The following is a 23,260-nucleotide window of genomic DNA, read 5'->3' on the forward strand; positions in this document are numbered from 1 at the left end:
AGTTGCAGCGATGAGACAAGACTCACTACCAATTGGATACCACGAAATTGGGAAGAAAATGGGGTAAACAAAAATAGAAAAATGTGTTTCCTTTGCATTTTCAACTGATAGTTTTATCACTAAACATGTTGCGTTATATAGCGAATGTGTCCACTCTGGTCTTGGTACATGCGCTCTAGCCAACAGCTGGCAGATACAGTGCGGGTATAGCCTACATGAGATTATTATGGACAAAGAAATATAAATTTAAAATTTGTCAAATGCCAGCCAAGCATCGATCATGTCACCAGAATAAGACCCTCAATATTTATTAGAAAGGAGCATCAAGCTCATCACCGTGCACTTTCACCACCCTGTGAAGTTCATGATAACTTATTTCATCTGTAGCCTAATAAACTGCATGCTTTCCCAAGTCGTAGTGGGAGGATCACACCATATCATCACGTGACTCCAAATTTACTTCGATATGATGGTTTATTATATCAATATGGCACATAAAGGCATATCCACAGCCAATTCGCGCATAATTAATTACAGACAAAAAGATCCCACGTCGAACTAACAAATTATCTGTCGGCATTTATAAAATTGTACTGAAACTTCCTGTTTCCATCACAGCTGTCGTGGTTTATTTTATTTATATGGTATGACTTTACTTGAATAAAACCTGTGGATGGAAACGTGGTTAGTAATAGAAATAAGTGCTGAAAACATGTTGGCTCACTATTTAAAATGAAGAACAAATTATAGGATGAAAAATACTGGAGTTCTGGCACAGGTACAACTGACTAGCGCTAGCTAACGCTACCTAGCAAAAATAAACAATCAATTCTTGGAGTCAAAGTATCGAAATAATATTGCGATGTAACAGTATAGCAATTTTTCCAGCAACACTATTGGCTAGCTCCATTTATTCATACCATAGCCACATCCATTTAACTGATCAACGGAATCATTTAACTTAATTGAAGCATAATAAACGTCATCAATCAAGCATGTCAACGTTTGTTCCGTTAGTTTCAGCCAAAAGAAAATGTTTGGTGCACTAAAATGACAAATGGTATGTTAGTGGGGAGAAAGAAACGGTAGTGACTTTGAGTGCAGTGTCTTTCAGAGTTTATTGAACTTTGAGAGGTTCAGACAGCCTAAGAATGCGTGTGTGTGTGTTCCTGTACCTTGTAGAAGACGTCCGGTACATACTGCTCTGTGCTGGACTCTTTAGCGTAGCCCAGCTCGGGGGCGTCTCGGCAGGGCAGTAGGCACTCGTCTCTCACCAGGGCCATGCACTGGTTAGACACCTGGTAACCCTCAAAGTGCACCTGGTTATCAGGACCACCTGGCGGGTAACACAGAGTCCGACTGGGGGTTGATACCACCGTTGGTCAAAGACCATAGGATTTGTTTTATATATTTCTGTCATTTATAACCTATGTGGTGATGCTGTACTGTTAAGTTTGAGAGGAGATGCAAGAATAATTTCGCAAAACGGACACAAATAAATTGTATAGGAGTGGTAAGACGGCACAAAACAATCTGGGACCAGGCTAGGGATTTCCTGATCTATGAATATCACAAGATCAGGTAATACCAATCATCACTCAATGTTATGTAAACAGATTGCTATTTTAGACAGTAGCGCAGGCCCAGGATAGCAAAATATACACAGTGCATTCAGAAAGTATTCAGATCCCTTCACTTTTTGTTACGTTACAGCCTTGTTCAAAAATTGATTAAAAAATGTCCCTCGTCAATTTATAAAACAATTTAAACAGAAAGAGCCCATAAGTATTCAGACCATTTACTAAGTACTTTGTTGAAGCACCTTTGGCAGAGATACAGCCTCGAATCTTCTTGGATATGGCGCTACAAGCTTGGCACACCTGTATTTGGGGAGTTTCTCCCATTCTTCTCTGCAGATCCTCTCAAGCTCTGTCAGGTTGGATGGGGAGCGTCGCTGCATAGCAACTTTCAGGTCTCTCCAGAGATGTTTGATCTGGGCTCTGGCTGGGCCACTCAAGGACATCGAGACTTGTCCTGAAGCCACGACTGCGTTGTCTTGGCTGTGTGCTTAGGATCGTTGTGCTGTTGGAAAGTGAACCTGTGGAGCAGGTTTATCATCAAGGATCTCTCTGTACTTTCCCTCGATCCTGACTAGTCTCCCAGTCCTTGCCGCTGAAAAACATCCCCACAGCATGATGCCACTATCATGCTTCACCGTATGCACGGTGCCAGGTTTCCTCCAGACGTGACGCTTGGCATTCATCAGACCAGAGAATCTTGTTTCTCATGGTCTGAGAGTCCTTTAGGTGCCCTTTGGCAAACTCCAAGCAGGCTGTCATGTGCCTTTACTGAGGAGTGGCTTCCATCTGGCCACTCGACCATAAAAGCCTGATTGGTGGAGCGCTGCAGAGATGGGAGAACCTTCCAGAAGGACAACCATCTCCACCGAGGAACTCTGGAGCTCTGTCAGAGTGACCATCGCGTTCTTGGTCACCTCCCTGACCAAGGCCCTTCTCCCCTGATTGCTCAGTTTGGCCGGGCGGCCAGCACTAGGAAGAGTCTTGGTGGTTCCAAACTTCTTCCATTTAAAAATGATGGAGGCCACCGTGTTCTTGGGGCCCTTCAATGCTGCAGACATGTTTTGGTACCCTTCCCCAGATCTGTGCCTAGACACAATCCTGTCTCGGATCTCTACGGACAATTCCTTCGACCTCAGCATGTTTTGTGCTCTGACATGCATTGTCAACTGTGGGACCTTATAAAGACAGGTGTGTGTTTTTCCAAACCATGTCCAATCAATTGAATTTATCACAGGTGGTCTCCAATCAAATTGTAGAAACATCTCAAGGATGATCAATGGACAGGATGCACCTGAGCTCAAGGGTCTGAATACTTATTTACATAAGGTACCCGTTTTTTTTTTTTTTAATACATTGGCAAAAAAAATCAAAAAACCTGTTTTTGCTTTGTCATTATGGGAGTATTGTGTGTAGATTGCTGAGTTTTTTTATTTTTATTATTCAACACATTTTGGAATAAGGCTGAAACGTAACAAAATGTGGAAAAAGTCAAGGGGTCTGAATACTTTCCAAATGCACTGTATGTATATATAAAATAAAATACAACTTTTGTCACATACACCAGATAGGTTCAGAGAAAATATGTTTTACAGGGTCAGCCATAAAGCAAATTAGGTGGCTTGCCCAAGGGCACATCGACAGATGTTTCATCTTGATAGCTCGGTCACTGGCCCAACGCTCTAACCGCTTAGAGGCTTAGAGTGAGCCACAGGTAGCCTAGTTAGGTGAGCCATGAGTAGCTAGCGTACCTGTGGCCACCACAGTGATAAACTTGGACCCAAAGTGTCCGTCGGGTGAGAGTCTGCAGGGGTTAGACTGTTGGTTCTGGAAGTGTCCAGCCGTGATGCACTCCTCTGCACTCAGGAAATACGAGTCCTACACAGACAAGATAAAACATTTTAATGATCAAAGAAATAAAGAAGTCAGATATTTCAGCTTTGTTCACCTAGAGTTGTCTGGATTCGTTCACAAAACTAATGCTGTGCGTTAGGCTATTCCTTGGTTTTTGGCAATTCTGGTCTACAGGTTAAGGTTATAGTGCTTGTCCAGACAGTGTATGGATGTGTTCTCACCTTGTTCCTGGTGTATTTAACCGTTCCTATCCTGGTGTCCTCAGAGAGCAGGTCAGTGAATATCCACCCCACCTACAGTAAAGACAACACAGGAAGACAGTCAGTAGAACACCATACCAGACCTGCCAAACTTTAAGAATCTTTATGAGTAGCACTTCACTGCGGCGGAACTCCCGGCCTCGGACCCCAAGGCGGCAGATGTTGGCAGAAGACTGCCTCATTAGGAATGGTAGGCTAGTCTTATGGGAACTTGGTAATTGGCTTCTCTTCAGTAGAAATACATTTTAAAATGTAGTCAGGGCTCTCCCTAGGATTGTCTGAGAAAATGGTGCTGAAGTAGACCTAAGGTTGTGTAGGGGGGTGTCCGAAGGGGGTCAGTGACCCCGTCAGGAAGTTGCCGCATTTTGCGTAAAAATAATAAATAGAACATTTCCTGAAACCTGGAGTCTTAAATTCCATAAAACTATGTAGCCAAATCAGCAGTCTAGAGATTGATCCTGAATGAAATTGAGGTGGAAATCCATTTTTTCGAGCTGAAAGACTATGGCTAGAGCTTACACAACGATTTAAGTCAATAAGTCATCGTATGATATATTTGGCCTTGAATTGACAAATCTGAAATGCCCAGTGTGAATCCGGTTTATTTTGCTATAATACGAACCACTAAGACTCTTCCTAGTGCTGGCCGCCCGGCCAAACTGAGCAATCGGGGGAGAAGGGCCTTGGTCAGGGAGGTGACCAAGAACCCGATGGTCACTCTGACAGAGCTCCAAAGTTCCTCTGTAGAGATAGGAGAACCTTCCAGAACGACAACCATCTCCGCAGCACTCCACCAATCAGGCCTTTATGGTCAAGTGGCCAGATGGAAGCCCCTCAGTAAAAGGCACATCAGCTCGCTTGGCCAAACATCTCTGGTCTGAATGCCAAGCGTCACATCTTTAGGAAACATGGCACCCTTCCTACAGTGAAGCATGGTAGTAGCAGCATCATGCTGTGGGGATGTTTTCCAGCGGCAGGGACTGGGTCAGGATTGAGGGAAAGATGAACTGAGCAAAGTACAGAGAGATCCTTGATGAAAACCTGCTCCAGAGCGCTCAGGACCTCAGACTGGGGTGAAGGTTCAGCTTCCAAAAGGACAACAACCCTAAACACACAGCCAAGACAATGCAGGAGTGGCTTCGGGACAAGTCTCTAAATGTCCTTGAGTGGCCCAGCCAGAGGCCGGATATCTCTGGAGAGACCTGAAAATAGCTGTGCAGCAACACTCCCCATCCAAACAGACAGAGCTTGAGAGGATTTGCAGACAAGAATGGGAGAAACTCCCCAAAAACAGGTATGTCAGGCTTGTAGCATCATACCCAAGAAGACTCTATGCTGTAATCGCTGCCAAAAGTGCTTCAACAAAGTACTGAGTAACGGGTCTGAATACTTAGGTAAATGTAATTTCAGTTTTTTTATTTTTCATAAAATTAAACTGTTTTTGCTTTGTCATTATGGGCTATTGTGTGTAGATTATAGAAGGACAAAAACAACTTAATACATTTTACAATAAAGCAGTAATGTAACAAAATGTCGAAAAAGTCAAGGTGTCAGAATACTTTCCGAAGGCACTGTATATACAAGTAGCCTTTGTAGTTTTTTCAGAGGTGGAACCTAAAGGTGCATTTCCTCTGTAGGACAGGAAATTACATTGAAATAGTGGCAGCAATAATTTAAGGGTAATTATTATAGTCGGTGTTTGTGTGGATAGTCCAGTGAAAATGTAAACTGGCTTCTTAATCTTGTTTGGTGACAGAATCTGAATAACTCAATTGCTGGATGCAATGTAGAAGTCTAGCCTACTGTATTTGGAATATGAAACAACTGAACTAGTTTTATATATCACAGACAGGACAGAGACAGGAGACAGACAGACAGACATAACTGCCAAAATAAAGGAAACACTTGAGTAAATGAGGGATACAAAGTACATTGAAAGTAGGTACTTCCAACACGGGTGCAGTTCTTAAGTTAATTAAGCAAGTAACATCCCATCATGCATAAAAATGTCCAGTTGCCCATTATTTTGGCTACCATGGCTAGAAGAGAACAGTGACTTTGAAAGAGGGGTCTCAAAGGAGCATAGGGGGTTTAAAACTTCTTCGGGATTGATATCCGGTTAACTTCTTTGGGGTAGGGAGCAGTATTTTCACATCCGGATGAAAAGCATGCCCAGAGTAAACTGTCTGCTATCCAGATTTGGATAGAAAACACTGAAGTTTCTAAAGCAGTTCGAATGATGTCTGTGAGTATAACAGAACTCATATGGCAGGCAAAAACCTGAGAGAAAATCCAACCAGGAAGTGGGAAATCTGAGGTTTGTATGTTTTCAACTCTGCTTATCCAAGATACAGTGGAAATGGGGTCATGTTGCACTTACTAAGGCTTCCACTAGATGTCAACAGTCTATAGAACCTTGTTTGATGCTTCTACTGTGACGTGGGGGCGAATGAGAGGAGAWTGAGTAAGGTCTCTCCCAGAGCGCCACGAGCTGACCATGCGCTGACCATGTGCGTTCATGTGAAGGTTAGCTGCGTTCCATCGCATTTCTGAAGGCAAAGTAATTCTCCGGTTGGAACATTATTGAAGATTTATGTTAAAAACTTCCTAAAGGTTGATTCTATACATCGTTTAACATGTTTCTACGGACTGTAACGGAACTTTTTGGACTTTTCGTCCGTACTTTCCGCTGGACTTGCACGCGCGTCGTGAGTTTAGATTGTGTACTGAACGCGCAAACAACAAGGCGGTATTTGGACATAAATGATGGACATTATCGAACAAAACAAACATTTATTGTGGAACTGGGATTCCTGGGAGTGCATTCTGATGAAGATCAAAGGTAAGTGAATATTTATAACGCTATTTCTGACTTGTGTTGACTCCACAACTTGGTGGGTATCTGTATGGCTTGTTTTGGTCGCTGAGCTCTGTACTCAGATTATCTCATGGTGTGCTTTCACCGTAAAGCTTTTTTGAAATCTGACACAGCGGTTGCATTAAGGAGAAGTTTCTCTCTAATCCTATGTATAACACTTGTATCTTTCATCAACGTTTATGATGATTATTTCTGTAAATTGATGTGGCTCTCTGCAAAATCACCAGATGTTTTGGAAGCAAAACATTACTGAACATAACGCGCAAATGTAAACAGATTTTTGGATATAAATATGAACTTTATCGAACATGCATGTATTGTGTAACATGAAGTCCTATGAGTGCCATCTGATGAAGATCATCAAAGGTTAGTGATTAATTTTATCTCTATTTCTGCTTTTTGTGACTTCTCTCTTTGGCTGGAAAATGGCTGTATGTTTTTGTGACTAGGCGCTGGCCTCAGATAATTGCATGGTATGCTTTCACCGTAAAGCCTTTTTGAAATCGGACACTGTGGTTGGATTAACAAGATGTTTATCTTTAAAATTATGTATAATACTTGTATGTTTGAGGAATTTTAATTATGAGATTTGTTTGAATTTGGCGCCTTGCACTTTCACTGGATGTTGGTCAGGTGGGACGGTAGCGTCCCACCTAGCCTAGCGAGGTTAACGAGAGAATCACTGACATGTCAGCTGGTCCTTTTGTGCAGGGCTGAAATGCAGTGAAAATGTTTTTTGGGGATTCAGTTCATTTGTATGGCAAAGAAGGACTTAGCAATTAATTGTAATTCATCTGATCACTCTTCATAACATTCTGGCGTATATGCAAATTGCCATCATACAAACTGAGGCAGCAGACTTTGTGAAAATTAATATTTGTGTCATTCATCAGTGTGCTGTGTGAATTCTCATATGAGTGGAGAAGTGCAACTGAAGCACAAAATTAGTCTGATGCAGAGCAAAACACAGCAAGATATATATATATTTTTCTCTGTGTGAAAAAATGCAGAATTCTGCGTGGACGTCTAAGTCTAAAGTTACACCATAAAAACAAGAGTGGATATATATTGCAGAGCACAATCTTAGTGTCTTGAACAGGGTTGAGGTCAATTCTATTCCAATACAGTAAATTTAACAATCGAAATGGAATTGATAGTGATATAGAGAGAAGGTTGACATCAGAATCTAGAATAGCTAAAATAAAGCCAATAGTATAAGCTAGTGGTTCCATCTTACCTTGCGCAGGCCCAGCTTCGCTGCGATCTCCTCCACGGCTGCAGCTTTAGGGTCCTCCACCAGCTCCAGACTGTTCTGGGTGGCAATCTAATGGACAGAGGAATTCACAACAGTTAAAACTAAACAAACCACTAAATATAACACATCTAGGATTAACATATTTCTGAAAAAGTACACAACCTTATATTTTCTTATGCTATTGGAAACTATGTATAGCTATAATGAACTGATTACTTAAAGATTCACTATTTACTTGTTATATATTACTGCACGGTCGGAACTAAAAGCACAAGCATTTCGCTACACTTGCATTAACATCTGCTAACCATGTGTATGTGACCAATAAAACTTGATTTTGACATTTTTGTATTGTTTCCGCCAGTAGTTTTGAAAGCGGTGCTTACGAGCCAAAATGGATCCCCGTTTTTTGTGTACTACGTCATCCATTTGTTTACTACGTCTTTAGTGTGATAGGTTACGAATTTAGCAATTCATGTGATATGTTACAAATCCGATTAGTGCAATATGCTATGAATTTGATGTGCTTAAGATGCCGGAGTGCATCTAAGTCTGTGATAGAATTACTGCTCCAGCAAAAGCAGCATTTTATCAATATCCAATACCCCATTGAAAGTGAACTTACTGCCATCCTGTGGCTAACCAACCTTACTACATCTACAACTCACTAACAAACCATTAGACTGACTCCCGAGAGTGCAGAGCACTCACCTGCGGGGGTTCGTAGATGGCAGCGACCTCTGCTCTGATGGCCAGAGGGATGTCTTTGTGCTCTGTGTACCTTCCGTACAGGTAGCCCATCCTCTGGCTGCCCGTCTTCCTCCAGAAGTCCAGGAAACGGTCTGCGATGGTGTGGTTCTCAAACATGATGTTGTCTATATGTCTGTATTTCTGGTAGCAGGGATGAGGCGGGTTATACAAATCACTATCTCCACTAGGAATGAGTAGTGACTGAGTAATCTCTTGTGTATTTCAATAGGATTCCTCTCGTCATCTTCTCTTAATCTGAACTGATGGGAATGTAAATGAAGCCAAGGAGACAAGGAGAGGAAGACGCTTTAAAATACTGAGATGGAGCCTTGGCAGCAAAGGGGAGTATTGATATGGACCCTTGGGAGCAAGGACATGAGTGTGTATAGGCCCTTTGGCGCAAGGAGGGAGTTATGGGGCGTACTTGTCTGTTGAGGGTAATGGCGCTGGGCTGGCACTTGGTGCAGATCCCCTCTGGCCAGGGAGGGTGGCCCTCACAGCCTGACTTGATCTTACAGCTGATATTCTCCAGGGCCACAAACTTCCCTCTGTAAAGGAAAATAGGTTATAAATAAAGACAAAGAGCTTGTGGATGTGGCCAATTCTCCTGCTAGGGAAGTGAAGAGTGCATAGACTGGTCCCAGATCTATTTGTGCAATCTTGCCAACTTCAATGGATGTTGTCATGCCAAACATGTTGCCAAGAAACCACAAACAGGTCTGGGATCAGGCTAGAGAACATCTGGTGCTACTCACTTGTCGGCACCTCCTGTCAGCTTACGGATGTAGGCGTGGAATGACATGTGCTTGACAGGCGGGTCTAGATGGCTCAAGTATTCTTCATCAAAAGGCTGACAGAGATAACAATTAAATGTATAGCAAAGAAGTACACCTGACATGTAAACCACAATTTTAAAGTAAACAGTAATAGTTGGACGAATGAAGGTGGAAAGAACACACACTTACCTCTAGTGGTACGCAGTGCACACACTTTCCCATCGATCCATGTCGACACCTGAAACAAGAACTGAATCAATACACTGACACAATTGAATGCCATAATACAATAACATAACTAGCTACAGTCTACAAAGCTGTGTCTCTCTTACACTGTGGATATCTGTTCCTGTAGATATTTGCTTCAATAGAACATACAGGAAGTCTATGAAATATCTTACAGCTTTGGATCTCTGTTCCCGTAGACCACAGGAAGTTAGTGGCACCTTAATTGTGGAGAATGGGCTCGTGGTAATGGCTGGAGCAGAATTAGTGGAATAGAATCATATACATGGTTTCCATGTGTTTSATGCCATTTCATTCCCTCCATTCCAGCCATTATTATGAGCCATTCTCCCCTCAGCAGTCTCCAGTGGTAGACCTTTAAGTCGACAGAGCTGTGGATCTCGGTTTCAGCAGATCACATGTCAAACTCATTCCAAGGAGGCCCAAGTGTCTGTGGGTTTTCGCTCCAACCTTAAACTTGATTGATGAATTAAGGTCACTGCTTAGTATGGAACTCCACTCACCTGGATGTCTAGGTCTTAATTGAAAGGAAAAATAAAAACCCATAGACATTAACCTCCGTGGAATGAGTTTGACACCCCTGCCGTAGATCTTTAAGTCTATTAATCTATTGCAGCTGTGGATATTTGTTCCTGTAAATATTTGCTTCAATACAACATGAAGTATATACATATCTTACAGCTGTAGATCTCTGTTGCTGTGTAGCTTTGCTTCAATACAACATACAGAAATTAAATCACTCTCTTACAGCTGTGGATCTCTTCAAATGAAATCCCTATTTCAAGAACATTGGGAAACGATGGCACTCCAATAGGACAAAAAGACGTCACAAAAAGACGTTTTGTCCTTTTTTTAAAGTGCCACGGTTTCCCAGGAATTATATAAAATCTCTTACAGCTGTGGATCTTTGTTCCTGTATATCTTGCCCTCCTGCTTGGCCAGATACTGGTCAATCTCATCCTCTGGGATGTGGGGTGCCGAGTGGGAGCGTGACATCATCGACGATGAAGATGAGGGTAGTGATGAAGTGTGAGGCGTGGCCACGTCCATGGTCTCTCCGGAGGGTCCTGGGGAGCCCGACGGGTACAGGAAGAGCATGTCTCCATGTCTAGAGAAACACACACAATGAGCATAATGATAATCCGAGATAATAACAAGTGAACAAAATGAAGTGACGATATACACTGAATGTACAAAACATTAAGAACACCTGTTCTTGACAAACTGACCAGGTGAATGCTATGATCCCTTCTTGTGGTCACTTGATAAATACACTTTAAATCAGTGTAGATGAAGGGGAGGAAACAGGATAAAGGATTTTTAAGCCTTGAGAAATGGATTGTATGTGTTTGCCAATCAGCGGGTGAACGGGCAAGACAAGATTTAAGTGCCTTTGAACTGGGTATGAAAGTAGGTGCCAGGCGCACCAGTTTGTGTCAGGAACTGCAATGCTGCTGGGTTTTAAAGCACAACAGTTTCCAGTGTGTATCAAGAATGGTCCACCACCCAAAGGACACCCAGCCAACTTGACAACTGTGGGAAGCATTGGAGTCAACATGGGCCAGTATCCCTGTGGAACACTTGACGAATTGAGGCTATTGTTTAGTATACCCAGTGTAAATAATGACTACATGTTTATCTAGCTAAATGGAGTAGCCTAACAATTAGTGACAGGGCTCTCCCCAAAGAATGTAAGAGGGGCGCAGCGCCACCTTGTGGACTGACTGCACCACAGTAATTTGTTTGTTTTTTAAAAGTATTTTGTTATCTCTAACCACATTTCTATCTACAGTTTTCATGTGAGTAAAGGCACACCGTATATAACAAAACTGTGACAGCTGTGATGAAACAGGAAGTTGCGGTACAATTTTATAAATGCACACAATAAATGTTGTTTGTTCATTATGATGGGATCATTTTGTGTTGGTAAAATTAATTATGCAAGAAACGGTGGTGGAAATATTGATATAATAACCATCGTATCAAAGTGAACTTGGAGTCACGCGATGATAGGGCTGTAGTCCTCCCACTACGACATGCAGTTTATTAGGCTACAGAGGAAATAAATTGTGATGAACTTCACAGGGTGGTGATAGTGCACGGTGATCTTGATGCTCCTTTCCAATAAATATTGGGGGTCTTCTTCTGGTGACATGATCGATGCTCGACTGCAATTTGACAAATATTCTCGCTTTTATCCATAATAATGTCATCTACCCGCACTGTATCTGCGACCTATCGGCTGGAGCTCACCTGCCAAGACCAGAGTAGGCACATTTGCGAATTAAAGCAACAGTTCGTGTGACAAAACTAAATCATTAGAGTTGAAAATGTGATGGTAACATCTTGAACTTTAGAAATTTATTCGGTACATGATGAAGTGCATTGTGTGCACTGTGTCATCACGCACTGATTTTTATCCGCAATAAGACCAATTAGTGGAAACACCTCTGTGTGCGCATAGATTATTTGCATTAAAATAGGCACCAAGTGGATGGAAACCTAGCTATTTAAGGCCATTTTTTGCTCTAGATTGCAGAAAACAGCAGTTAAGGTGTTAAAAAATAAATAAAACTATACTCAGCAGCACCACCAGATTGTTAAAACAATAACTTAACGTTTCTCCAAACTCACTTGATCTTGAGCAGGCTGAGGGTCTTATTCTGGGACTGGATCTCATCGGTCTTGTTGCGGTTCAGGAAGATAGAGAAGCCATTGGAGGTGAAACCAAACTCTTTGCCCACCTGACAGTAGAAAAAGGGTAATAATGATTAGTCTCGCCTGCCAGACCCATGGCACGGCTGTGGAAAGAGTCTAGGTAAAGAGATTGAGTAATGATGAGCTTTATTTTAGAGCAGCGGTTCCCAAACGTTTTATAGTCCCATACCCCTTCATAACATTCAACCTCCAGCTGCGTACCCCCTCTAGCACCAGGGTCAGCGCACTCTCAAATGTTGTTTTTTGACATCATTGTAAGCCTGCCACACACACACACACACTGTACAATAAAATGTTTAAACATAAGAATGAGTGTGAGTTTGTCACTTCCCACGAGCCGGGTTGTGACAAAGAGCTCTTATAGGACCAGGGCACAAATAATAATCAATAATTTTGCTCTTTATTCAACCATCTTACATATAAAACCTTATTTGTTCATCGGAAATTGTGAATAACGCACCGCAGATAAATGAGAAGGGTGTGCTTGAAATGATGCACATAACACTGCAATGTTGGGTTGGAGAATGTCTCCGTCTTAAATCATTTTCCACACACAGTCCGTGCCTGTATTTAGATGTATTCGTGTTAGTGAGGGCCGAGAATCCACTCTCACATAGGTAGGTGGTTGCAAAGGGCATCAGTGCCTTAACAGTGCAATTTACCAAGGCAGGATACTCTGAGCGCAGCCATATCCAGAAATCTGGCAGTGGCTTCTGATTAAATTACATTTGCACAGAACCTCTTATTGCAATTTCGATGGGGCTCTCTTGTTCAGATATTGGTAAGTGGACTGGAGGCAGGGCAGGAAAGGGATAACAAATCCAGTTGTTTGTGTTGTCCAGTTAGGGAAAGTACCTGCGTAAACGCACACCCAGCTCACTCAGGTGCTTCGCTATATCAGATTTGACATTGTCCGTAAGCTCGAGTTCATTTGCACACAAAAAAATCATACAAATGATGGAAAGACCTGTGTTGTTCTTAATGCAGAGAAGAACTCCAACTTCTTAATCATAGCCTCAATTTTGTCCCGCACATTGAATATAGTTGGAGATCCCCGGGATTCCTAGAATCAGACCATTCAGGAGAGAAAAAACATCACCCAGATAAACCAGTAGTGTGCAAAACTCATCATGCAAGCGGTCAGACAAGTAAAAATTATGGTCAGTAAAGAATACGTTAAGATCTTCTCAATTATTGGGTTGGCGCCCCCCCTTGGTTTGTGCTGTGGTGGAGATCTTTGTGGGCTATACTCGGGCTTGTCTCAGGATTGTAAGTTGGTGGTTGAAGATATCCCTCTAGTGGTGCGGGGGCTGTGCTTTGGCAAAGTGGGTCGGGTTATATCCTTCCTGTTTGGCCCTGTCCGGGGGTATCTTCGGATGGGGCCACAGTGTCTCCTGACCCCTCCTGTCTCAGCCTCCAGTATTTATGCTGCAGTAGTTTATGTGTCGGGGGGTTAGGGTCTTGGTTACCTGGAGTACTTCTCCTGTCTTATCCAGTGTCCTGTGTGAATTTTAAGTTCTAATTCTCTCCTTCTCTCTTTCTTTCTCTCTCTCGGAGGAACTGAGCCCTAGGACCATACGTCAGGACTACCGGGCATGATGACTCCTTGCTGTCCCCAGTCCACCTGGCCGTGCTGCTGCTCCAGTTTCAACTGTTCTGCCTGCGGCTATGGAACCCTGACCTGTCACTGTGATTAATTATTTGACCATGCTTGTCATTTATGAACATTTTGAACATCTTGGCCATGTTCTGTTATAATCTCCACCCGGCACAGCCAGAAGAGGACTGGCCACCCCTCATAGCCTGGTTCCTCTCTAGGTTTCTTCCTAGGTTTTGGCCTTTCTAGGGAGTTTTTCCTAGCCACCGTGCTTCTACACCTGCATTGCTTGCTGTTTGGGGTTTGGGTTTTTTGTACAGCACTTCGAGATATTAGCTGATGTACGAAGGGCTATATAAAATAAACTTGATTGATTGATTGAATTAAAATAAAATAACCAGCGCACTTCTTCTGTATGTTGTAAAAGCGTTAAATGGTCGCTGCCCATATCATGGTCGCTGCCCATATCATTGCATAGCGCAGAAAATACACTAGAGTTTAGGGGCCTTGCTTTAACTGACTTGCCTAATTAAAAAGGTTTTAAAAAATCTTAGTAGAAACATTAACTGGACTTATGAACGGATGAACGCGGACTGACTTGCTCAATCACCTTTGACGTCATGCCTATACTTGCGCCATACTCTAAAATAAAATAGTTCCTTTGAGTCTTAAGATGAGCTTCTAAAATGTCAAAACATCACATACTGTTTCTAGTTCATCACTCCGTAATAAACTTTTTTCCCCTTAAAAAATGTATCAACTCATTTTCTGTCTTTAAACATTCCTTAAAACAGTCTGGTTTCTTCAACACTAACTACAGTGGCAAGAAAAAGTATGTGAACCCTTTGGAATTACCTGGATTTCTGCATAAATTAGTCATGAAATTATATCTGATTTTCATCTAAGTTACAACAATAGACAGTGTGCTTAAACTAATAACAAATTGTATTTTTCTTGTCTATATTGAATACATAATTTAAATATTCACAGTGTAGGTTGGGAAAAGTGAGTGAACCCCTAGGCTAATGACTTCTCCAAAAGCTAATTGGAGTCAGGAGTCAACTAACCTGGAGACCAATCAATGAGACGAGATTGAATGTTGGTTAGAGCTGCCTTGCCCGATAAAAAACACGTACAAAATTTGAGTTTGCTATTCATAAGAAGCATTGCCTGATGTGAACCATGCCTCAAACAAAAGAGCTCTCAGAAGAATTGTTGACTTGCATGAAGCTGGAAAGGGTTACAAAAGTATCTCTAAAAGCCTTGATGTTCATCAGTCCACAAATTGTCTATAAAGTGGAGAAAGTTTAGCACTGTTGCTACTCTCCTTAGGAGTGGCCATCCTGCAAAGATGACTGCAAGAGCACAGCGCAGAAGAATCTGAGAGTGTCAGCTAAAAACTTATAGAAATTTCTGGAACATGCCAACACCTCTGTTGACGAGTCTACGATACGTAAAACACTAAACAAGAATGGGGTTCATGGGAGGACACCACGGAAGAAGCCACTGTTGTCCAAAAAAAACCATTGCTGCACGTCTGAAGTATGCAAAAGTGCACCTGGATGTTCCACAGCGCTACTGGCAAAATATTCTGTGGACAGATGAAACTACAGTTGAGTTGTTTGGAAGGAACACACAACACAATGAGCGGAGAGAAAAAAAAAGCACAGCACTCCAACATCAAAACCTCATCCCAACTGTAAAGTATGGTGGAGGGAGCATCGTGGTTTGGGACTGCTTTGCTGCCTCAGGGCCTGGACAGCTTGCTATCGTCGACGGGAAAATGAATTCCCAAGTTTATCAAAACAATTTGCAGGAGAATGTTAGGCTATCTATCCGCAAATTGAAGCTCAACGGAAGTTGGGTGATGCAACAGGACAACGACCCAAAATGCATTAGTAAATCAACAGAATGGCTTCAGCAGAAGAAAATACACCTTCTGGAGTTGCCCAGTCAGAGTCCTGACCTCAACCCGATTGAGATGCTGTGGCATGACCTCAAGAGAGGCGTTCACACCAGACATCAAGAATATTGCTGAACTGAAACAGTTTTGTAAAGAGGAACGGTCCAAAAATTCCTCCTGACCGTTGTGCAGGTCTGATCCGCAACTCCAGAAAACATTTGGTTGAAGTCATTGCTGCCTAAGAAGGGTCAACCAGTTGTTAAATCCAAGGGTACACATACTTTTTCCACCCTGCACTGTGAATGTTTGCACGGTGTTCAATAAAGCCATGAAAATGTAGAATTGTTTGTGTGTTATTAGTTTAAGCAGACCGTGTATGTCCATTTGTTGTGACCTAGATGAAGATCAGATCACATTTTAATACCAATTTATGCAGAAATCCAGGTATTTCTTGCATCGCAGTGCTAGCTGCGCCACCAGAGTCTCTGGGTTCGCGCCCAGGCTCTGTCGCAGCCGGCCGCGACCGGGAGGTCCGTGGGGCGACGCACAATTGGCKTAGCGTCYTCRGGGTTAGGGAGGGTTTGGCCGGTAGGGATATCCTTGTCTCATCYCGCTCKAGCGACTCCTGTGGRGGGCRGGMCGCAGTGCGCGCTAACCAAGGGGGCCAGGTACATGGTGTTTCCTCCGACACATTGGTGCGGCTGGCTTCCGGGTTGGAGGCGCGCTGTGTTAAGAAGCAGTGCGGCTTGGTTGGGTTGTGCTTCGGAGGACGCATGGCTTTCGACCTTCGTCTCTCCCGAGCCCGTACGGGAGTTGTAGCGATGAGACAAGATAGTAATTACTAGCGATTGGATACCACAAAAAAATTGGGGAGAAAAGGGGATAAAAATCCAGGTATTTCTAAAGGGTTCACATACTTTTTCTTGCCACTGTATATTCCACCCTAAGGAGAGCTGGGTGGACTGTCAGTCACCTTCATAGCTGCAGTGGGGTTACTCTGCCACATAATGCAGGCTGTGTGTTAATTACTGCTAACTCTCTGTATCTGTCCGGTGGTTTGATAACTTGAGTCTGTGGTGCTGTACCAGGAAGTGGGTCGGCATCTGTAACAGGTAAGTGCAACTGTCACACACTCTGGGTGTTCCTCTCCACCCTTTGGAGAAGTCTCTAAAGCACTGTGGAGGGCTTTCGGGTGGCGTTGATTCCGAAGCAGCACTCCCTTGCCTGTCTGGACTAAGTATGACCTGGGTGTGTGACACTGTTGAAGCACTGAAGCGGTCTTTGTCCAGCCTCATTCGTCATCTAGCTTTACGGCGAGGTTGACTACGGGCTGGAGTTCTGGAAGGGTTCTGACGTTATACCTGTTGTAGTAGACATATTCATGTAGCTCTGCTTTGTTTTCTGGTCGATACGTCTCACCCGCTGGAGGTCTGGCCATGCCGGTTGTAGGTTAAGCATGGCCTGTGCTGGTCTCGCACCTGTGGCTTACAGTGGTATTGCTCTGTAGGTCATGAGAGCTAGGAATGGGACAACCGGTTTCAGGATCCCTTTGGCTGTCTGCACTGCTTCACCATTTGCTTGGGCGTAGTGGGGGCTGGTGGTAATGTTTCTGAAATCATTGTCCTTCGAGAATTGCGTGAAAGTTCTACCTGAGAATTGGGGAGCATTGTCTGTAATTAGAATATTTGCTCACCCCACCTGGCGAAGATGCGCTTCAGTTTAGCTCTAGTTGTTTCACCTGACATGTCTTTGAAGTAAGCTATTCCTAATCATCAAGAGAAATAGTCCACAACTACCAAGTAGATTTGCTTGTTGAGTTCACATACAGTGCCTTCGTAAAGTATTCAGACCCCTAGACTTTTCCCACATTTTGTTAAGTTACAGCCTTATTCTAAAACCGATTAAATAGAAACAAATCCTCAATCTACACACAATACCCAATATTGACAATGCGAAAAAAGTTTTTTAGAATTTAAAAATGTACAAAAACTGAAATACCTTATGTAAATAAGTATTCAGACCCTTTGCTATGAGACAAAATTGAGCTCAAGTGCATCCTGTTTCCATTGATCATCCTTGAGATGTTTCTACAACTTGATTTAAGTCCACCTGTGGTAAATTCAATTGATTGGACATGATTTGGAAAAGCACGCACCTGTGCTATACAAAGGTAACATAGTTGACAGTGCATGTCAGAGCAAAAACCAAGCCATGCAGTCAAAGGAATTGTCCGAGACAGGATTGTGTCGAGGCACAGATCTGGGGAAGTGTACCAAAAAATGCCTGCAATATTGAAGGTCCCCAAGAACACAGTGGCTTCCATCATTCTTAAATGGAAAAAGTTTGGAACCACCAAGACTCTTCCTAGAGCTGGCCGCCCGGCCAAACTGAGCAATCAGGGGAAAAGGGCCTTGGTCAGGGAGGCGACCAAGAATCCGAAGGTCAGTGCTCCAGAGTTCCTCTGTGGAGATGGGAGAACCTTCCAGAATGACAATTTTGCAGCACTCCACCAATCAGGCCATTATGGTAGTGGCCAGATGGAAGCCACTCCTCAGTAAAAGGCACATGACAGCCCGCTTGGAGTTTGCCAAGTCACTTAAGGAACTCTCAGACCATGAGAAATATGATTCTCTGGTCCGATGAAACCAAGATTTTACTCTTTGGACTGAATGCCAAGCGTCACGTCTGGAAGAAACCTGGCACCATCCCTACGGTGAAGCATGGTAGTGGCAGCATCATGCTGTGGGGATGTTTTTCAGCGGCAGGGACTGGGAGACTGCTTCAGAGCGCTCAGGATCTGACTGGGGAGAAGGTTAACCTTCCAACAGGACAAGGGCCCTTAGCACAGAGCCAAGACAATGCAGGAGTGGCTTTGCGACAAGTCTCTGAATGTCCTTGAGTGGCCCAGCCAGAGCCCGACTTGAACCCTATCGAACATCTCTGGAGAGACCAGAAAATAGCTCTGCAGCAATGCTCCTCATCTAACAGAGCTTGAGAGGATCTGAGAGAAGAATGTGAGAAACTCCCCAAATGAAGGTGTGCCAATCTTGTAGCATCATACCCAAGAAGACTCAAGGCTGTAATCGCTGCCAAAGGTGTTCAAAGAAAGTACTGGAGTAAAGGTTATGAATACTTAAGTAAAAGGTGATACGTTTATTTTTTATACATTTTCAAAAATGTAAAAACCTGTTTTTGCTGTCATTATGGGGTATTGTGTGTAGATTGAGAAGGGGGAAAAAATGTTTAATCCATTTTATAGTAAGGTTGTAACGGAACAAAATGTGTAAAAAGTTAAGGGTCCCGTGTGGCTCAGTTGGTAGAGCATGGAGCTTGCAACGCCAGGGTTGTGGGTTCATTCCCCACGGGGGGACCAGGATGAATATGTATGAACTTCCCAATTTGTAAGTCGCTCTGGATAAGAGCGTCAGCTAAATGACTTAAATGTTAAATGTAAATGTAAGGGGTCTGAATAATTTCCGAATGGACTATATGTCAGCTGCTATTCTTTCACCACGGGCAACTGGGGAATGGCGTAGTCATAAGAAATTCCCTCCTCTGAGTAGGTTTAGACTCCTGGCAGTCTTTGCATGTTCTTACAATTTCCTGGATGTTTTTACTTATTCCAGGCCATCCATACCCACACGAAACTTCACAATGCCTTGATGGCCGCCGTGCATGCACTTCAACATCTCAGTTTACATTGGTCTTTTAGCAGACGCTCTCATCTAGAGCGACTTACAGGAGAAATTAGAGTTAAAACCTCTTAAGGATCCAACCCTTTTTTTCAATTTCCACCTAAAATGACATACCCAAATCTAACTGCCTGTAGCTTAGGACCTGAAGCAAGGATATGCATATTCTTGGTACCATTTGAAAGGAAACACTTAAGTTCGTGGAAATGTTAAATGTAGGAAAATATAACACATTAGCTCTGGTACCATCATCTTTGAAATGCAACAGAATGGCAATAATGCATTATTCCAGCCCAGGCGCAATTTAGATTTTGGCCACTAGATGGCAGCAGTGTATGTGCAAAGTTATAGACTGATCCAATGAACCATTGCATTTCTTTTCAAAATGGTGCATCAAGACTGCCCAAATGTGCCTAATTGGTTTATTAATAACTTTAAGTTCATAACTGTGCACTCTCCTCAAACATTAGCATGGTATTCTTTCACAGTAATAGCTACTGTAAATTGGGCAGTGCAGTTAAATTAACAAGAATTTAAGCTTTCTGCCAATATCAGATATGTCTATGTCCTGGGAAATGTTGTTACTTACAACCTCATGCTAATCGCATTAGCCTACGTTTGCTCAACCCACCGATAATGTAGCGGTTAAGTGCCTTGCTCAAGGGCACGTCAACATTCTTCACCTGGTCTTCGAACCGGTGAGCTTTCAGTTACTGGCACAACGCTCATAACCGCTAGGTTACCCCGCCCCCAGTTCTCATGTCTTGAGGCGTTACTATTTTATTACCATACAACACTTGTCCTTGTGAGGTTTTTTATTTTCTATTCAACTATGCAAGTCAGTTAAGAACAAATTCCTATTTACAATGACGGCCTACCCCGGTCAACCCCTAACGATGCTGGGCCAATTGTGCACCGCCCTATGGTGTTTAACCATCTGCAGCTTTGCATCCGGTTGGGTCTGCTTCTTGACGACATCAAGCTCGGTGGGTGAGATAGGCCATGCTGTACAAACTGCATCCTCATAGGCCTCGATTTCACTGGTCAGATCTGCGATCTCTCGTGTAACAGCTGCCTGGGGATGTCTGGAAAGGGAGTCTGCTATAACAAGCGGTTTCCCGGCAAATACTCGGCTGTAGGGTTATAAAACGCATCATGCGCATCAACAGTCTCTGACACCACAAAGGCACAAAGTCAAGGTATTTACAGTTTATTAGTGTTTGTGATCACTCTGCAGTGCGAATGTAGGAGCCATACATATATCTGGTAAACTTCTCACATGCCCAGACTGCTGCGAGACACTCCTTTTATATCTGTGCATAGCGCTTCTCTGAATCTGTGAGAGTCCTGGAGCAATAAGCTACTGGCTTTAAGTGTCCATCTTGTTTTTGTAGTAGGACCCCGTCTAACCCATAACTACTGGCATCAGCACTGACTATGGTAGGCTCTGTAATATCACAGATGCCAGTACAGGTGACTGACGAGTTGCTTTACCTTCCTAAAGGCCTGCTCCTGCACTGTACTCCACATCAATGTTGAATCACCCGAGCAGAGTCGTTGAGTAGTTTGTTGACATCGGCTAGACCCATTAGGTAACTGCTTAGTTAGTGAATCATACCAAGGATCCTCCTCAGATCAGACATTACTTGACAGCATGGATCTTGGTTTCATCAGGAGAAATGTCATTCTTGTTGATGCAGTGTCCTAGGTAGTCAAACCGTTTCTGACGCAGTAGACATTTGTCGGGTTGAGCTTTCTCCAGTGTGCATTGGGTTCTGGAGTCTCACCTCATCCTCTGGCGTCTGAGTAAATAAGCATATTATCCATGTAAATAGCCACACCTTCTTGGTTCATCAGGAGCTCTTAACTCGCGCTGGAAGATTTCTGGGGCACTATTGATTCCAAATGGAAGGTTGTTGAAACGGTACCTTCCAAAAGACGTTATAAATGTGGTAAGCTTGGCACTCTGTCTAGTGGAATCTGCCAGAAGCCACTTGATGCATCCAAAAGAGAAAAAAACCTTGGCACCAGTAAGCTTAGGCAGGCTATCGTCTATGGTGGGTAGAATATATTTCTCCCTTTTCCCAACTTCTTTGGGGTAGGGAGCAGTATTTTCACGTCCGGATGAAAAGCATGCCCAGAGTAAACGGCCTGATACAAAGCCATAAAAGCTAGAATATGCATATTATTAGTAGATTTGGATAGAAAACACTCTGAAGTTTCTAAAACTGTTTGAATTTATGTTGTGAGTATAACAGAACACATCAGGCAGGCAAAAACCTGAGAAAAAATCCAACAGGAAGTGAGAAATCTGAGGTTGGTCGATTTTCAACTCAACTCTATTGAGGATACAGTGGGATATTGGTAATGTTGCACTTCCTAATGCTTCCACTAGATGTCAACAGTCGTTAGAACCTTGTCTGATGCCTCTATGTTTAGTGGGCCTGAAGGAGAGAGGAATGAGTCAGGTCTGCCATGAAGTGACCATGCGCGTTCACGTGAGAGCGAGGTCTGTTCCATCGCAATCTCTGAAGACACATGAATACTCCGGTTGGAACATTACTTAAATTATGTTAAAACATCCTGAAGATTGATTCAATACTTAGTTTGTCATGTTTTTACGGACTGTAATATAACTTTTTGTTCGTACTTTCCGCTGGACTGCCGCGCGTCGTGAGTTTGGAAAGTGTACTGAACGTTAGAACCACAAGGAGGAATTTGGACATAAATGATGGATATTATCGAACAAAACAAACATTTATTGTGGAACTGGATTCCTGGGAGTGCATTCTGATGAAGATCATCAAAGGTAAGTGAATGTTTATATTGTTACTTCTGTTGACTGCATAATATGGCGGCTATATTTGTGTCTTGATTGGCTCTGAGCGCCGACTCAGATTATTGCATGGTTTGCTTTTTTCATAAAGCTTTTTTGAAATCTGACACAGCGGTTGCATAAGGAGAAGTGCATCTAAAATTCCAGCATTACATTTGTATCTTTTAGCAATGTTTATTATGAGTATTCCTGTAAATTGATGTGGCTCTCTGCAAAATCAAAGGATGTTTTGTGACTTCTGAACGTAAGGCGCCAATGTAAATCAGATTTTTGGATATAAATATGAACTTTACCAAACAAAACATACATGTATTGTGTAACATGAAGTCCTAATGGGAGTGTCATCTGATCTATATTTCAGCTTTTTGTGAATCCTCTCTTTGGCTGGAAAAATTGATGTGTTATTCTGTGAATAGGCACTCACCTAACATAATCTTTTGGTTTGCTTTCGTCGTAAAGCTTTTTTGAAATCGGACACTGTGGCTGGATTTACAACAAGTGTATCTTTAAAATGGTGTAAAATACATGTATGTTTGAGGAATTTTAATTATGGGATTTCTGTTGTTTTGAATTTGGCGCCCTGCACTTTCACTGGCTGTTGAAGAGGTGGGACGCTAACGTCTCACGTACCCTAGAGAGGTTAACCGTCTCAGGTCAACACCTTCCCTCAGCTGGTCTTTGTTCTTCTTGGGTACCAGGACCATAAGAGCACACCACTCGGTGGGCTCCCTGATCACACCACTCACCAGACGTGTTTCAGTGCCCATGCTGGGGAGCCCACAGAGTGGTGTGCTCTTATGGTCCTCGTACCCAAGAAGAACAAAGACCAGCTGAGGGTATGTGCTGACCTGAGCCCCTTTACTTGCTCTGACTATCTCACAAGCTCTACCACTTTGTCGAGTGTCAAGTCAGGTGTTA

At 43.0% G+C, this 23,260-nt stretch overlaps 1 protein-coding gene across 1 annotated transcript in view; it reads right to left on the reverse strand.

The window, feature by feature from the left end:
- The window catches only part of nploc4 (NPL4 homolog, ubiquitin recognition factor), a 50,093-nt gene that overhangs the window by 18,351 nt on the left and 8,482 nt on the right, over positions 1-23,260 (reverse strand). Inside the window, exons 3-12 of the mRNA XM_024007493.2 lie at positions 12,231-12,340; positions 10,492-10,704; positions 9,540-9,588; positions 9,330-9,424; positions 8,999-9,122; positions 8,536-8,715; positions 7,807-7,893; positions 3,653-3,724; positions 3,329-3,455; positions 1,176-1,336 (exon numbers count right to left, since the gene is read on the reverse strand). Coding sequence (XP_023863261.1) covers positions 1,176-1,336; positions 3,329-3,455; positions 3,653-3,724; positions 7,807-7,893; positions 8,536-8,715; positions 8,999-9,122; positions 9,330-9,424; positions 9,540-9,588; positions 10,492-10,704; positions 12,231-12,340 — 1,218 coding nt within the window. The remainder of the gene's footprint in view (positions 1-1,175; positions 1,337-3,328; positions 3,456-3,652; positions 3,725-7,806; positions 7,894-8,535; positions 8,716-8,998; positions 9,123-9,329; positions 9,425-9,539; positions 9,589-10,491; positions 10,705-12,230; positions 12,341-23,260) is intronic.

The sequence above is a fragment of the Salvelinus sp. IW2-2015 genome, linkage group LG18 (assembly GCF_002910315.2).
Source record: "Salvelinus sp. IW2-2015 linkage group LG18, ASM291031v2, whole genome shotgun sequence".
In the NCBI taxonomy this organism is placed as follows: Eukaryota; Metazoa; Chordata; class Actinopteri; order Salmoniformes; family Salmonidae; genus Salvelinus; species Salvelinus sp. IW2-2015.